This window comes from Urtica dioica, chromosome 6 (assembly GCF_054948205.1).
Source record: "Urtica dioica subsp. dioica isolate 48M chromosome 6, U.dioica_male_clone48M_v1_H2, whole genome shotgun sequence".
In the NCBI taxonomy this organism is placed as follows: Eukaryota; Viridiplantae; Streptophyta; class Magnoliopsida; order Rosales; family Urticaceae; genus Urtica; species Urtica dioica.
Window position 1 is genome coordinate 39,151,738 of NC_142761.1, and position 18,381 is coordinate 39,170,118.

Genomic DNA, 18,381 nt, shown 5'->3' on the forward strand with positions numbered 1-18,381 from the left:
TATTATTTAGTCCATGGTATTCAAATGATTAAGAGGACTCAATTACGAAGAGACATACTTAAATTTTTTCGTGAAGAAACTAAAAAAATGAAAGCCATATTTATGTTGGGAACATTTAGTGTAGCTTTAACCTCAGACATATGGCCGGGCAATAGTAAGATGGATTTCATGAGTGTGGTAGTTCACAACATAGACGACTCGTGGAATTTATGCAAAAGAATCATAGCTTTAAGGAGAATTGAGGGAGGCCACACGGCCGATAGCATTCTACAAATCCTACTTCGAGTGATGGAAGAATGGCGTATACGTGATAGAATAATATCCATAACTTTAGACAATGCCACAAGTAACAACGCCATGGTTAGGGTCTTAAGACGAGAGATACCTTGTGAGGACAACCTTCTACATCAAAGGTGTGCAACCCATATTATAAACCTCATAGTCAAAGCCGGTTCCGAAACCTATGACTCGTGCATTGCCAAAATTAGGGACGCCATTGCCTGGGTCAATAATTCAAACCCTAGAGTAGATGAGTTGAAGAGACGTTTTTTTACTAAATGGCCTAAATGAGAGGACTTTCCATCTTGACAATAGAATTAGATGGAATTCAACGTACTTTAAGGAACTTTTTCTCTCCGGGTTATTACGAGATCATAGTACAATTTGTGAACCATACGGGTAATGCAAACATAACCGAGGACGACATTGCTATGGCTAAAGTTTTTTTGTGAGTTCCTTCACCTTTTCTATGATGAAACTTGTGCATTATCTGTTGTGTATACACCTACTTCACATTTAGCAATTCATAGCATAACAAAAATAGCACAACATCTTCATGATGTAAACCATTTTCCACTTTTTCAACCAATGCATTAGAGCAATGAAAGAAAAGTATAACAAATATTGGGGTCCAGGCAAAATTCCTTTTCTATACGGGTTTGGGTGCATTTTAGACCCACGAATCAAATTTGAAAGATATAGGGACTTTTTGCAATATTTAGTGGATATGACTGGTGAAAATTACATTTTAAGCGATCATGCCAGAGTCGTGGAAGGTTTTTATTCTCTGTCCAGGACCTATCAAACTAGGACTGGACCACAACCCGAGCCGAGTCCACCACGCAACCAATCCACAAGCACAGACATGTTTCAACAACTATATCAACATGTACGAGGTGCTCATAGATCTCCAAGTCCATTGCCATCTTCCTCAAGAACATCTCAAGATTCGGCCAGCAACGAGGAGATCGCACTATACAACACGTCGCGATTTGTTTCCATGCAACAAGATACACTTGACGTCCTAGCGTGGTGAAGGCAACGCGAAAACATGTTTCCCATCTTGTCAAGAATAGCTCGTGATGTACTCTCGATACCTGTCTTGACTGTTTCATCCGAGGCCGCATTCAGTAGCTCCGGTCGCATTATCGATGATAGAAGATATAGTCTAGCTCTCGAAATGGTTGAAGCATCAACTATTGGAAAAGATTGGCTTCTACATGATAGACGAGCTCAAGAGACTTTTGTTAACTTCGATCTCGTGGATGATTTCGATTTCGATCTTTCAAGTTTGAATATTGATGATTAGATTTATATTTGTAACTTTAAATAATTATGAATATAAATAAAGGTACTCTTTCCTCTACCGACCCTCGGAGAGGTTTTAAGGATGCCGTTTTCAATACATTTTTTTAATCACTTTAACATTTTAGTCTTTATTTTTAAAAATACTACATTTTAATCCTTTGAAATTGTATTGATTTTAATTATGTTTTTTAAATGTATGGAAGTGGAAATTTCCGGGTATGAAATGAAAATTTCCGTACCACTACCAGTGGAATTCCAATCAACACTGGAAGGAATAATTCCTTCCAGTCAAAACTGGAATTCCGTGCCCAGTGGTAGTGGATTTCCACTTACTTTCGGTTGCCCAGATTTACTTTGGTACGAGACGATATACCTCAAAATCAGAAAGTGTGGTAGATTTTGAAAGTGTGGTAGGATTGCTAGACGAGATTTTAATTATTGATTCTATATACATGTCAGAGATCTCCTGGATATATATATATATATATATATATATATATATATATATATATATATATATATATATATATATATATATATAACGTATGGATAGGTGAGAGTATGTGGCGATACGTAAGAAATGTGATCTTGGAGTGGATAAGATTCCTGAGAAAGAACCTGTAGACAAATAAGAGTAGAGTCACGACTCCAAAAGATCATTCATTGATTTTTTCATATATAAATAATTTAAAAAATTATTTTTACATACAGAGACAATGAATGTGTCAATTAAAGGTACTTAAAGTTAAAATCATTTTTTTAACTGATTCCAAATAAATCTCCATAGATTTCATTAAAAAAAAATTGGTAAAAAATTAGCAAGGTTGCATTTGATAAGAAAAAAAATCTTAACTAAAATTAACCAAAAGATATACATACATATAGATCAAGGTTTGAAATTCCGGAAAAACCGGACGGAAGAAACCGTTTTGTTCAAAGTTCTGGTACCGGTATGTACAAAACTGAAATTTTTCTTAGATTCCGAGAAAACTGTTTCGGTTTCCGGTGTTTTTCGGGGGATCCGTACACTTTTCAGTTGTCTTTAGGCAAATTTTCACGCATTCCGACAGAAACTTACCGGTAAGTGGTCAAATACCGACAATTCTTAAAATCTGATGATATTTAGTGTTCTTCACGAAATTTATCGTTAGTTTTTTATGATTTAGTTCAAATTCTTAGCTTCTAACTCTATAATTGTATTTAATTGGTGTTTGTATCCAATTTTTTTTATTACATTAAAAAAATAGGGTTTAGATTTATATGTGTTTTTTACTTTTTTTTTTTTTGTTAAATTAGTTGTAGAATATGAAATTTTATGTATAATTAGTTGATTTTTAACATGAATATCATCATTATTTTGATTTTATACTTTGTATTGAACTATGTCATTAAGTTTGCGTTGGATTTTGGTTGAACTATTATTGTAGATTTTTTTTTTCATTTTTATCTTATATTATATATGAATTTTTTAAAAATATTTATTCACTACATTCCTCTCTGTAAGTACGGTATTTGATGGTATTCCTCGACGGTAATGGTATTATAATCGGTACAGTTTTCTTTTCTTTTTAAAATTTTTTTTTTCTCATGAATTTCACGGTATTCCTCTGGCTTATCTTCGGATATCAGTAAAATCCGAGTCCCAGAACGGTAACGATATTTCAATCATTGATATAGATACATATTTTTTTCACTTTCTTGAAAATTTTGCTATAAAATAAATCCTGTTACTGTCAAAGAACAAAATATCTAAGAGACCTGTCTTGTATCTATAGTCCATACAGAAGTTCAAGGGCCTACAACAAGAAAGAGAAACACCTAAGCCTAGCTCAATACCTAAGAACAAACATCACCGAATAACATTAAAAATAAATCCATTGGAGAAGCTGATAATCATAGAGACCACTCAAGATTAAAATAAACTGCGGTCGCTAAAGAAATTTAACTGGTCGAAAACACGAACTTAATTCTTACCATTTTGTAACCATAATGACCGATGCTCACACACTAACAAAAAAAAAAAAAAAAAAAAAAATCTTGCCATGAACAACCTTCACAATAATTCATCTTTAGCAGATCTTAATATATTTTTAGTGAAAGTTCAATCTAAGTCTACGAAGTTCATTAAGTTCTGCAATAAATAATTGTTATAACTAACATTTTATTTTATTTTTTTTAATCAAAAGCCTCAGCTAATATGTACCAAAAATTTACGATTAAAAGGTTTTAGTAACTAAAATTAACATTTTCCCTACTTCTAAGTGTCCTAAGCAATTCTGGTCATAATTCACTATGATGAAAAGAAAAGAAAAAAAAAAGATTAAACTGCGAGATAAATCTAGACTTGGTTAAATATGTGCATTTTTACCACTTAAATTAACTGATCGGTTAATTTAATCGGTGTTTTCTATTAAAATTAACCAAATGGTTAATTTTAACATACATCCAAAAGTTAACCAATTTAACCTTTCACCGTTCAAATGGTTAGCCGTTAACCAGCTAATCATTTTGCCCACAATTACCCTTGGCCATCCAAATCACATGTTAGTATCTTAGCACAATGATTTGATATGAGATTGAATCCAATTTTCGCTTGAAGCACATTCCTAAGCTATAAGGTATACCTTTTACTCTATATCTTAAATATAAGATTATAGAGCATCAAAGTTAGTCTAATCATGATTAATAATAATAAAAAAGAATTTAATCAACATCAACTCAAACTATTTTCGTACTGATTAATTATGATTAACCTATTGATCAATCTTTAAAATATATATATTGTTATGCCGTCATTTTCACAAGATAAAAATGATACCCCGAGAACAAAAACGACAGGAATCGGCAAAGGGAAGAATCCTTGAACTATCGGCGGCCATACCATTGGCAAAGTTCGAGATCAAACTATCGGCGACATAAAGCTTTTGGAAAAGCAAGACTATCGGCGAAGTTCAAGACCAAACTATCGGCGTCCTAAAATCTTCGGCAAAGTAAGACTATCGGCAAAGACAAGAATCTTTGAACTATCGGTGGAAAACACTATCGAAACAAAACAATCGGCGTTAGACCATCGGCGAACTTCATGGCCGAGACTTTCGGCATAAAACTATCGGCGACCTTCATGGCCGAGACTATCGGCATGAAACTATCGGCGAGCTTCATGGCCGAGACTATCGGCATGAAACTATCGGCATAGAACTATCGGCGTGGAACTATCGGCATCCAAGGAACACCACGGCCAAAAACGACCTCCAAGGCTCAATTGCCTCCAAAACCAACTCAAACTCCAATATGAAAAACTATAAATACCCCCCTCTTCATCCACTCTCAAGGTAAGTCTTTCTCGACTTAGAAAATCTCTGTTTCACTCCCGACTCACTATATTTTTCTCTCTCGACACTTGAGACGAAAGATAAGCCCCCAACCTCAACTAATGTTGAGCGTCGGAGCGCGCGCCAGGGAAAACCCCTCCGCGTCTCTCTAGTTCACGTTTCTTGTCTTTTCAGGCGAAGAACACGAAGAACCCGAAGAATGCGAAGAACCCGAAGAACACGACTAACTAGAAGGACTCGTCGAATCCGAAGAACGTGAAGAACCCGACGAACACGAAGGTGAACTAATCACGGAGTGACGGGAAACCGGAAACCTCTTTCTGGTCCGGCAAAGACGACGAGAAGAGAAGAGTTCATCACACCCAACCTACGTGCGGTTATAGGGTCCGGTCCTAGACCGAACCACGGACGGTTCTAAGTGTTGACCCAAAAACGCGGTTAACATTTTGGCGCTAGAAGGAGGGGGTACTCGAAAACAACCACGAGTGCCCACCGGCAGATTCACTTCCTTCTTGGAAGATCACAAAACTCACGAACGACAAATGGCTAGGCACCTAGCCATCTCTGAGGGCGGCGCACCTCCGGCAGGAAGTATCGCACTCCACACTCGGGCCCGAGCCCGCCAAGCTCAAGAGAACAACGCCCCTCGAGATGAGGCTCAACCCATGCCCATTCGTGACGACCGAGATGCACGAATGGAGCGAATTGAGACAAGCCTCTTTCAACTTGCTGACATTGTTGGAAGGATCGGGGGCCGGAACACTATCGTTGAAGACATCTTCAACGATCAAGACGAGCGAGACGCGTCGGAGTATATCCCACTGGGACCTGAGATACAAGATTCAGAGCAAGGTCCCAACGACAACCCCAATCCTGAAGACGAAGACCTCAAGCTCCGCCAAGAGGTTAGCGATGACGCTCCTGATCCGAGTATTCGTGACATCAGGCGCATTATTCCCGATGTGGCGAGAGAGAACCGTGAACGTCACCAACGTCACGAGGCTCGCCGAGCAGTGGTTGATCCAAGGCCATGAAATCGCCAAGCAACCTCGCGAAGCTCCCACTATTTATCCGAGGCGAGAACGGGACGTTCACGTCCATCCGCCTTCGATCGCATAAGCCACGAAGAAGACATGGCAGATAGCGGCGATGCTCGGAGATTCACGCCACCTAGGCGTGTCCTCAATCCGACATCCGCTCCATTCCATGATGAAGACTTGAGACAACAACTGAATGCACGTTGGGAGATTCCACGAAATCTCCTACCTCCTGAACCAGAAAACCCCCAAGCAGGGACGGGGCTGATCCCGGCTAACCCAACTCCACCACACATCGCACCCCTCGATCAAGCATCGAACGAGATGGGGCGCACGACAAGACTTGCCCCTACAACAACTCCCGCTGACAACGCGGACATGATGACCCTTTTCCAAGAATTGATGGACGAAGTGCGAGGTCTACGAGCTGCCCAGATCTTGACGCCAGACATCCGCAACATGATGGAGGACGTCGCCTCACCTTTCACTACAGAAATCCTAGCAGAAGACTTCGCGCGTGACTTTCGCCTCCCGACCACATCAACATATGATGGGAAGACCGATCCCTTTTCTCACATCCAGCATTACCAGATGTGGATGAAGGTGGGAAGACACTCGCAGGCGATCATGTGCTAGGCATTCTACCTCACTCTGAGCGGCCCCGCCTATCAATGGTTTCTCAAGCTGAGGCCCGGCACCATTCACTCATTCGAAGAGCTACAACAAAGCTTCCTTTCCCGTTTCAGCGGCTCCAGAGAACGGAAGCTGGGAAAGAATCATCTCCGCACAATCAAGCAGAGAAAGAATGAGTCTCTGCATGAATACCTGTCGTGATTCACAGAGGAATCAAACAAGGTTGACAGATTTGAGGATGGCGACGCCATCTCGGCGATACTCGATGGACTCCAACTTGGAGGGTTCCTTGACTCTATTATAAAAAAAAGAGCCAAGTACAATGACTGAACTTGCCGTTCGGGCCGGAAAGTACATAGCCCTCGAGGAATTTGTCCATGAACGGAGAGTCAACGACCAAACGAGCCGAAGAAGGGATGAGGATGAATTCGATAAGCTACGAAGGAAGAAGGCAAGATCCGACACCAGTGGTCGCCCCCCGACGGACCAAAAGCGCAGTTTAGTGAACAAGTTCCAAGAACAGGTCAACTTCATCCCGCTAAACACTAGACCCGAGAGAATCTTGGCCCTAGCTCGTGAATTTCAACGCTCCTGAGCCAATGAGATGCGAGTCGGAAAGGCAGAACAAAACAAAGTATTATGAATTTCACAAAGACCATGGACACCTGACCTCTGAATGCTACCAGCTGAAAAGACAAATCGAGGCTCTCATCCAAGGCGGAGACCTGAAGGAGTTTGTTCTTGCGATGATCAACAACACCGGAGCCTCGACAAGCAGACAAACTACCGCCACCAACAGAGAAGCCCGCGGCAACGAAACCCGAGGAAACACTCATCTTTGCATCGTAGAATAGAGGGCCGCCCCGTAAGTTGGAGATCCGTGCGATAGACCGGACACCCAAGACTAAGACACGTATCCCCATTTTGCGATCTACCTGTTGTAATCCACCACGTGGAATATTTTATTTTTATTTCCTTTTTGTAAATCCGTTAGAGGGATTGACTTTTGTAACTCGCTTTCGTGAAAACTCTGAATTAATGAAAGAATTCTCCTTTTTTGCTCTACTTAGAATATTAGTAAAGCATTAAATAACAAAATCTTCCAAGGCTCTTGCCTTCCTAGGCACGATCTTCCGAGATTGAAGTCTTTCGAGACTCGTGCCTTCCGAGGCAAGATCTTTCGAGATCGAAGTCTTCCGAGACTCGCGCCTTCCGAGGCAAGATCGTCCGAGATCAAAGTCTTCCGAGACTCGCACCTTCCGAGGGAAGATCTTCCGAGATCGAAGTCTTTTGAGACTCGTGCCTTCCGAGGTACGATCTTCCGAGATCAAAGTCTTCCGAGACTCTTGCCTTCATAGGCACAATCTTCCGAGATCGAAGTCTTCCGAGACTCGCCCCTTCCTAGGTACGATCTTCCGAGATCAAAGTCTTCCGAGACTCTTGCCTTCATAGGCACGATCTTCCGAGATCGAAGTCTTCCGAGACTCGCGCCTTCCTAGGTATGATCTTCCGAGACTCACGCATTTCGAGGCACAATCTTTCGAGATCAAAGTCTTCCGAGACCCACGCCTTCCGAGGCACGATCTTCCGAGATCAAAGTCTTCCGAGACTCACGCCTGAGATCAAAGTCTTCCGAGACTCACGTCTTTCGAGGCACGATCTTCCGATAACAAAGTCTTCCGAGACTCATGCCTTCTGAGGCACGACTTTATGAGATCAAAGTCTTTCGTGACTTACTTATTACGATACCCAACCCCGTGGGGTCAATATTTTACATATCCGCACCCCACCCCACGAGGCGCGCCAGTATGAGATATGTCTCCAAGTCACAAGATCAAAAGACGTCGACAACAAAGCTCTCAAGGAACACAAGACAAGTTTCTCGCACGACAAATCGCACAAGAAACTGGGGGGTTAATGTTATGCCGTCATTTTCACAAGATAAAAATGATACCCCGAGAGCAAAAACGACAGGAATCGGCAAAGGGAAGAATCCTTGAACTATCGGCGGCCATACCATCGGCAAAGTTCGAGATCAAACTATCGGCGACATAAAGCTTTTGGAAAAGCAAGACTATCGGCGAAGTTCAAGACCAAACTATCGGCGAAGTTCAAGACCAAACTATCGGCGTCCTAAAATCTTCGGCAAAGTAAGACTATCGGCAAAGACAACAATCTTTGAACTATCATCGAAAAAGACTATCGAAACAAAACAATCGGCGTTAGACCATCGGCGAACTTCATGGCCGAGACTTTCGGCTTAAAATTATCGGCGACCTTCATGGCCGAGACTATCGGCATGAAACTATCGGCATAGAACTATCGGCGTGGAACTATCGGCATCCAAGGAACACCACGGCCAAAAACGACCTCCAAGGCTCAATTGCCTCCAAAACCAACTCAAACTCCAATATGAAAAACTATAAATACCCCATCATCATCCACTCTCGACTTAGAAAATCTCTGTTTCACTCCCGACTCACTATATTTTTCTCTCTCGACACTTGAGACGAAAGATAAGCCCCCCACCTCAACTAATGTTGAGCGTCGGAGCGCGCGCCAGGGAAAACCCCTCCGCGTCCCTCTAGTTCACGTTTCTTGTCTTTTCAGGCGAAGAACACGAAGAACCCGAAGAATGCGAAGAACCCGAAGAACACGACTAACTAGAAGGACTCGTCGAATCCGAAGAACGTGAAGAACCCGACGAACACGAAGGTGAACTAATCACAGAGTGACGGGAAACCGGAAACCTCTTTCTGGTCCGGCAAAGACGACGAGAAGAGAAGAGTTCATCACACCCAACCTACGTGCGGTTATAGGGTCCGGTCCTAGACCGAACCACAGACGGTTCTAAGTGTTGACCCAAAAACGCGGTTAACATATACATATATATATATGTGTCGTTATATATATATAACGACATAAAAAAACCTATGTGTTACACACGAAGGCAATAAATCAAATTGATTTTTCTAAAAAAAAAAATCAAATTGACTAATAAAGAATCTCGAAAAGTTATTAAAAGTTGCAAATTTATGTATTACCAATGTGAGAACCGGCTTCTATGTAGGGGTGACAATTCGAGTTACGTGTCGTATTCGTGTCGTGTCTTATTCGTTTTTATGTATTTTTTTTACAGACTCAGACACGACCCATTTATTAATCGTGTCTAGGAGCAAAATCCAAACACGACCCACTATTTTTTTTGTCAAACCCAGACCCAACTCACTAAGACCCATTTATTAATCGTCTCTCAATGGACCATGTAACCCACAAACTCACTTAGACCCACAAACCCATTTAGACCACTAAACCCATTTGAACACGCGAATCAGTTTAGGCCCTTAGACATGTTTACTTCAAAATATTGAAATTCTCTAAATTAAATTAAATAACAAATTAGTCATAATAAGTAATTAATAAAAATACTCCATATAATCAACTAAGCCACCAACATAATATTTTTACTACAATAGAGAAGTTCAAACACAATCCATTGGGTCATTACGGGTCTTTATCGTGTTTACCCATTAACAACCCATTTAATATTCGTGTCTAATTGAGTCCCAATGGGTTGTCGTGTTCGTGTCGTGTTCACCCGTTATTTAACCGTGTTATTCGTGTCCGACACGGATGGACCCAGATCCATTTTAGGCCGACTGAAACCCATTTACACCGTGTCGTGTCTCGTGTACGGCCCCAAATTGCCACCCCTACTTGTATGTATCGAATATTAAGCGCCTAAGCATAATGATGACATCCCAAGAATCCAAAGGGAAGTGGAAAGACCAATGGTCTAATTTTAGTTATTTTTATTGTTGTTGTCTTTTGGGTTGTTTTTTATTTATTAAAGTATGCACGTGTGTGTAACCTCATGCCTAGTAGCCATTTACTTTGGGGGGTTTGATAATTTGAGGATTTATGTTCTTTAATTTTTGGTTATGGGTTTTATTATTTCAATTTGGTGTTATGACAATTGAATTGAAACATGTATGAGTTGTTTTAACTAAGGTTATCTTCACTATATATATATATATATATATATATATATATATATATATATAATATAATAAGTCAGAATGATAAGTTTACTATTCATAGACTATTCATTTTGTTTTAACCCAATCATAATTCGACACGTCATATCTTCCTCTCTCTCTTCCGTTTTTATTCTCTCTTACTACCTTCCTTCTTCTTCGCCGCTCCTCATCTTCCTCTCTCTCTCTTCCGTTTTTTTCCCCTGAGTCTCTTCCGTTTTTATTCTCTCTTACTACCTTCCTTCTTCTTCGCCGCTCCTCATCTTCCTCTCTCTCTGTCTTCCGTTTTTCCCCTGAGTCTCTTACTATCTTTCAAACGAAAATAGAAGAAGGTAAAGAAAGTAAAATAAAAAGACAACGCAAACATCTCCGAGTCCTAATTGTGCGACCAGATCTGAAGCGAAAATGGCCATGGCAGCTCTAAAACGCGAAGGGAAGCGATGCTTCTGTCCATTCCCGTCTCTCCGATCATCTCTCGTAGCCGAGTATGGAACTCCTCTCCGCTTCAATTTGAGTATATAAAACAAATTTAGTGTGGTCATTCAATTTGAAAATAAAAACATTTAGGCTTACATTTAGGTTTTCAGATCGCATCTTGCATATCCTTTGAAATCGTTCACCGTCGCCATCGGTGAGCTCTTCATCGGCATAGCCTCTCGGATCGTCAAGACCACGTCGCTCGTCCCTAAATTTTGAACTTTGCATATGAGATTAGGGATTCTTTATAATTATAGGGTTTGTTGTTTATTGATGGAATTCGTTTAAAAAAAAGGTTTCCTTTCAATTTTGTTTGGGTAAGAAAAATTGTGATTTGGGAGGGAGTTCCAGTAAACAATTCAAGCCCGCCAACCGCGTACGCCACCGTCCAAGTTCGCCGAGGTATGCCTCATCTTTTTTCTCTCTATAATTTCCAGCTTCGCTTAGAAAAAGTTATGTTTTTTTTTAATAAGACAGGCGACCTAATCGATTGGCTGGTAGGTGTTTGAAGAAAGTCCTCTCAGAGAAAATCCTCTTATTTGTGTAATTTTTTTTTCCTTAAGTCATCTTTTCTTTTGTTCTTTTTATATGTTGGCGGGTGTGCACGATCAGTCCAACGACGAGCGGGTTTGAGGAGCTGGACGCGTCGACGGATGAACATAAAGAGGATCAACATGTGCCACAGCGACATGAAGGTAATAGTTTTTTTTTATGACTGTCACCTGTTTGGTGAATTTCCTGAACGAACTTCTTAATTTTTTTGGTTATGCTGTATGATTATTTGGTTGGGACTTTTGCTTCAGGCAGTTTGGGTTTTGATTATGCTTCACGCTATGAAACATATCAAAGTCCATCCTTGTAAACAACTTAAACCACAAAATAACCCCTCATTTCCCTTCCTTTTTCGAGACATAACCATTTAGAGTTGCACTGAGATGAGTAAATTTACAAATATGTTTTGCTACTGTTATATTGCCTTTTATTTACCACAAGTTTATATTATGATATTTCTTTATTTATACATTGGGATTAATTTAATTCCAGTATTTTTTTTTTGTTGCCCTGGTTATTGTTTTTGTTTTTTTTACCAAATTGATATGATGTGACTGATTTTGATCATAATTTCATTTCTCATACATAGTTTCCAATCATATTAGGTAACTGGTCTTTTTTTTTCAAGGTTTTCTATTCGGCCTGATTGAAATTTGGTTATTTTTTTAGGAATATGACCACAATATCCGTTGTGTGGTCCAAAGTTTGGGACTTGGAAATTTCTGCCGCGAATCACTTATGAGCAGTCGATCAGTCTTTCCGGCTCCGCAGTGAAGATGAAGCCATCCGTGAGACCAAGATTTAGCTCCTCTATTTCTCTGTAATTTCTTAAGGCAAGTCTCACTTTTTATCTGTGTATGTATGAATATGTGTATATTTGGTTTTTTTCTCTTTTCATTTTTTGTTGTGCTCAATAAATTGAACTCTCATCTTCTTCAATCACATTTTTGCCTCGGAATGTGTCGGATAATCCCAACGTTTTGTATATAGTATATAATCTAATTATTATTTTTTGAATTTTAGCCTTTTTATTTGGGAGTTCTGACTCTGAGTTTGAATAATTTGTCTCAACTTTGAACGTTACGTATTGAAACGCAGATGGGGCGAGGAGGAGGAGAAGACGATTCAGAGCAAGAGGAGTACTTGTTCAAGATCACGCTTTTCTTCATTAGTTCCATTTATCTATATTTTCAGTTCATTCTATTAATTGTGAAGCTGAATGTTTTTGTGATTATTGTGAATATTTGTTGCTGATACTGAGTCATATCTATTGAAATTTTCTATGGCTCGGTCATCATTTGGTATGTGTTTCTTTCGCTACCCTATTTTTAGAGTTTTTTTAATTTTTTTTTAATTTTTTATATAAGCTTGTGATCTAGATTAAGTTTATTCTCAAATTTATAACCTTAAGAAGTGGTTCGTCGATTACATTTGTTGGTTTCAGCGGCCAAAGGCAAAGCGTTGACGACACATGGTTTGTTCTTCATGGAAACCTCGGCTCTCAATTCGTCCAACGTGGCAGTGGCATTGAGACAAAAAATTTGGGGCTTGCTCAAACGCACAAAAATTGTACTCTCCTTCCCACTTCTGCGATCGACATCTCGCTACAATTCTAAGGTAAGCTCTTTTCTGATCAAATATCCTTCATATCTTATATTTGATGGCAATTTTGTCGCAGGCTCAGACATGACATGATTACCGTTCTGTCTCTTTTGGATCTTGTGAATGTCGTACTGCAATTGCTAATACATGTGCTCTCCCTGAAATAATTGATTCTCGTTCCTTGACTTCGTTTACTATAGGGTGTGCATTAGATTTAGAAAGAAGCTGCGGAAAAAAACAGCCTTGGCTGTTGAATGAAAAAAAGACCAAACGTATTTTCCGTACGGTTTTTTTAATTCGTTTTTTTTTGTTCTTGCTTCTGTTTAACTTCTGCAGCCCTCATTGGCAACTTAAGAGATTTCCCCTCGAGTCTTTCTACAAATTCTCAGAATGGTACTAATCGTTTACTTATATTTTTTCAGAGTATATAATATTACAAATTCTTTTATATATGTATTTTATTATTAAAACTTGGCTTGCTATATTGCTGCTAGAGTGCCCTTAACAAACTATTTAGCTTACCCTTGAGTTCCCTTCTTTTTCTTGCTATATTTCTTCATCTTATGTTGTAGATACAATCAATGATGATACCAATTGCAGAGTTGTCGCTTATGGGTTCATGCAGATTCATCTAATGGAAACAATGTTCATTATGTTCTTGTTTCGACTCGTACTAAGAAAAATTATAGAATATATTATTTTTTTAGATGGTATGATCCTCTTAAGTATACTTTAGTGTAGAACCGAGGCTTGAGTAAAGCTCAACGAAGGAGGAACTGAACCAACGACGCTCATTTACCTCTCACTCGTGTGAATGAATGGATTCAATTGACGAGCTAATAATGAATGAGACAACATGTATAATTTATAATTATATATATATATATATATATATATATATATATATATATTTGCATATTCAACTTTTCCAACTTGCGCTCAACAATATTGATTCAAAATGCCCACAAATATGGTCTCCGAAGATAAAAATCAAGAGAAAAATAATATCTACCGTGAAGTCTAACTTTTGGCATTTTTAATCTATCTGTATTATTCAGTATAATTAGCTCTAAATAATTTTTTTTCTTCTTTGTTTGCCAATGCGCATATATTTAAATAATATTTCTCAAGAACAATGTCTCATAAAAATAAAATGAATGTATGTCTTCTATTTTTTGTTGAAATAATCTAATTTACAAAGTCTCCACAATTATTTTTCTGTTTGATTTGAATTTTTTGTTCCACAACACAGTAATTTATATTAGCCAAATGATCTTTATTAATTTAAATTGTACATTCTAAGAAGCCTTATTAACCACATCCAAATCTAATGCTTGTTATTTTTCTCCATATAATACATCCTTGGATTCTCAGGATTTATCGTAATGTGACACGTTATTATCTTATCTTAGAACGATGAAAATGAACCTATTATTTGATAGCATTCATGTACTATAATAAAGAGCAACTATTCTCCTGCTTGTGATCTTCCCATTTCTGTCGTTTAAATTTTCTAAAAAAAATCAAGGGATAACAATTTTATCGTAATGTGATCCACATCCCTTCGATTTGAATGTGACAAAGGTCAGAGAATGCTGGCATAAAAATATGGAACTTTTGGCTTTTTATTTAATTACGTCAATTTTTTTTTAAAGTATGTCATTGACTATAGATTTCCTTGAAATGTTTGCAATTATTATGAGAGTCTCTCAAAAATTAAACTGTCTAAGTATTATGTATGGTTGAAATATATTCATATTTGATATCTTAATATTCATTTATAACTTCATGCTTTGAAGAAAAACTTGGTAAATTAAATTATACATATTTTAATTATTTACTGATTACAACTACAAATATCACGTGCGAAGCACGTGTTTCAGACTAGTATATATATATATATATATATATATATATATATATATATATATATATATATATATATAGTGAAGATAACCTTAGTTAAAACAACTCATACATATATGTTTGTAAGCTCTAGTTTTTTGGCAGATTTAAAAGAAATAAAAAGTGTGTATGTTTGTGCGCTTAGAGAGGATTCTCTTAGCTCTAGAACTTAATCAACAATTTATGCTCGAAATTCTTGCGACGTTCGTCTGATTCATCTTAATTCGAAGGCTTCGAGCTCGAAAAGTTCGTCTATATTCTAACTTTCCGATAGACGGTCTGTCCAAAATTGAACTCCGACGAACTCTTTCCGACGAGTTCAAATCACTTGGGGTTTTTTTTTCCTACACTGCGGCCGAGCTTGCCAAAAGTTAACTCACGATGTGAGTGATTGTGGAAAGTAAATAGTAGATGTGGCTAGAGCTATAGGAGAACTTCCGGTTCATGGATTCAAATTGGCTCCCCTCTATTTGGTTTTACATTATTCAGTGGTATTGGACACAGATAAACTATACATATATACAAGGACCTATATATATATATATATATATATATATAAAATATATAAGTGTTAAGTTTATTCCTAAATTTCATCGGCTTCCTCGTCCCTCCGGCGGCGCATCCTTGCTCCCCATGAATTGTTGCCATTCTTGTTCATGCCTCGCCTTTTCAGCTCCGATAGCTGAGATTGCCATTGGCTTCTCCACTCACGCTTCTCTTCCATTCCCTGAGCCAAAAAAAAAAAAAAAAAGTGAATAACTTTTGCTGTCTAAGAACTGAAATTCAGTCTTCAAGCTTTAGACAAACAAAAAAGAAAAAAAGAAAGTAAAAGGCACTATATATATTGGTAACATGAATTCAAAGATAGACACTTTTAACACTTCGTTTCTATTTATCCCAAAGCTAGATGCTTAGGTGTTAATAGTTGCTTGTGAGGTCTCCTATGGGTTCAATCACTAGAAATTACGAGCTGTCTTCATTATTTGAAGTTTAAAGAATTTATTTATAATCGGAGCTTAAAAATATCTCATATAAATATGTGAAATTGTGAATGTATGAATGAAAAATAGTTAAAACTTTGTTTCTATTTTTCAATGGCTTAATCTGAGTGGCAATTTGAGAGTTCAAACCTCATGTACAGACACCATAAGAAAAAAAACATTGTAATAAAGTATTATCCACTATATGGGAACATATGAACAAAAAAATAGTAAAAAAAAAACACTTTGTTTCTATTTTCAATGGCTTAATCTGAGTGGCAATATGAGAGTTCAAACCTCATGTACTACAAAGAACCATAAAAAAAACTATTTTGGACGACTCATGACAATAATTTAGTGCAAAGATATAAAAGGAAACAAAACCAGATATTTCTTCGTGGCACAATTAATCCCTTTTAAGCGTGTTTTACTTTCCGACACATTCAAGATAGACAACTGAAGATAAAAAGAGCTTTATATAAACCAGGATTTGACTTGTTCCCTCCTATTAGATTTTTGTCCTCGGTTTTAAAAAGTAAGCCAACTAATCAGAAATTTACTGTGACTTCTAATAAATATTTGTGAAAAGACCCACCACCACCACCTATATATATATACAAAGCTATTGGTTTTAGAAGTCGGGATAATTATTAAATAGAAAGAAAAGATATACAAGGAAACTGAGTCTGAAACCCATTTGATCTCAAAGAGAAGACAAAATAGCCACATGTTTCTTGAATAATATAAAATTAAAATTAAAATTAAAAGCGAATTGCAACGACAAACAATTTATGCCGAACCATCAAACTTTTTTTTGTTTCAGCCAAGTTTTTCGAGAAAAGTGTAATTATTTATTTTGATAAAACAAGAGAAAAAAAAAAGTCCGGATATAGGATATCTTTCTCTTTTTTTTTTTTTTTTTTTTTTTTTTTTTTGGCTCTGAAAGAAAGAAACGGATATCTTTCCGAACCTGAAGAATATCTCACCAAACTTCGCATAGAAATCTAACCGTCCATTAATAAATAAAAACATACTCACTCACACATCAAAGGATATAACAAAATAAGTTTATACGAACTCGATTCCAATAAACCCATAAGCCGGAATATTTAATCTCTTCAATAAAAGTGAGAAATTAAAACAGAAGCCATGAGTCATGAGTCATGACCCACAAAGCACAGAGATTGAAATAACTTGATATTAATATCTCTCACAAAAACTAAAACGACTCTGTACTTATATAAGAATTTACAACATTTTATTATTATTATTATTATTAGTATTATATAAAATATGTTAATATCAACTCGTTTCCGATTAAACCAAACAAAAAATTTAATCTTATCAATAAAGCTGAAAAAAAAAAATGAAAACCATAACGCACAAAGAAAACAGAGACAAGGAAAATAAATAATTAAATAAAAAGAGAAACGCGATATCAATCAAACACCAGTTTCTAATAAATTTACATTAAAAAAATCCAAAAAAAAAATTAAAAATTTACCTGGTCATGATTGTATCGCCTTCTTGCGGAGAAAGCTAAGTGAAGTCCTTTAGCCATATCTCGATCGTAGAGCTCTCTCATCGTCGGATCGGACAAGGTCTCGTACGCCTCTTGGACCCGAATAAACCTCTGTGTGTATTCATCGACCCTTCCCGGCGGCGAAACATCCGGATGGTACTTCCTCGCGAGCTGTTTGTACGCTTGCTTTATCTCCACAGTCGAACCAGACTCCGAGATCCCCAGAAGCTCGTAGAAGCTCATCTCCGACGCGGCGGTGGAGATTTCCCCGGCGTCTACCGCGGCGGCTCTCGGCCGGAGCCGGGACCGGATCCGGGATCGGAAGCCGTGGCGTGTGAAAGAGACGGACGAGCTAGGGTTAGGGTTTGGGTTTGAAGGGAATAAGAGGAACCGTGAAGCTTCGGTTCCTGAGATTGTTGATGTTATTCCGTTGCATTGCATTTTTTTTTTTTTTACTCTTGAGATTTTTGCTTTTTCCTTTCTCTAAATATAGACCTTTCTTTTTTAATTTTGGTATATTATTTTTCGTGGTTTTAAATATGGAAAGGGAAATTCAGGAGAAGAAGGAGATGGAAAGGAGGGAGAGAGTGAGTGATGATGGAATTTGAGGTGGTTTCGGAATTGGTTGGAGATAGATATTGAAGAAAAAATTGATGATTGTGTTATATATAGGGACGTTTTTGTTTTCTATATATGTGTTTTTAATTCATTTTATTT

General features: G+C 37.8%; 1 protein-coding gene across 1 annotated transcript; it reads right to left on the reverse strand.

Annotated features, from left to right (window-relative positions):
- Positions 1 to 15,326: 15,326 nt before the first annotated feature.
- On the reverse strand, positions 15,327 to 18,146 carry J20 (DNAJ-like 20). Its single transcript, XM_089618352.1, has 2 exons — positions 17,647 to 18,146; positions 15,327 to 15,889 (listed from the first exon to the last, which is right to left on the reverse strand). The coding sequence occupies exons 1-2, from the start codon at positions 18,103 to 18,105 to the stop codon at positions 15,746 to 15,748; spliced, it is 603 nt and encodes a 200-aa protein (XP_089474478.1). The 5' UTR covers positions 18,106 to 18,146; the 3' UTR covers positions 15,327 to 15,745.
- Positions 18,147 to 18,381: the final 235 nt, after the last annotated feature.

Coding starts and splice junctions, on each gene's coding strand:
- J20 (XM_089618352.1), bottom strand. CDS start 18,105: ATGCAATGCAACGGAATAACATCAACAATCTCAGGAACCGAAGCTTCA. Junction 15,890..17,646: donor GGCGATACAATCATGACCAG/GTAAATTTTTAA, acceptor TTTTTGGCTCAG/GGAATGGAAGAGAAGCGTGA.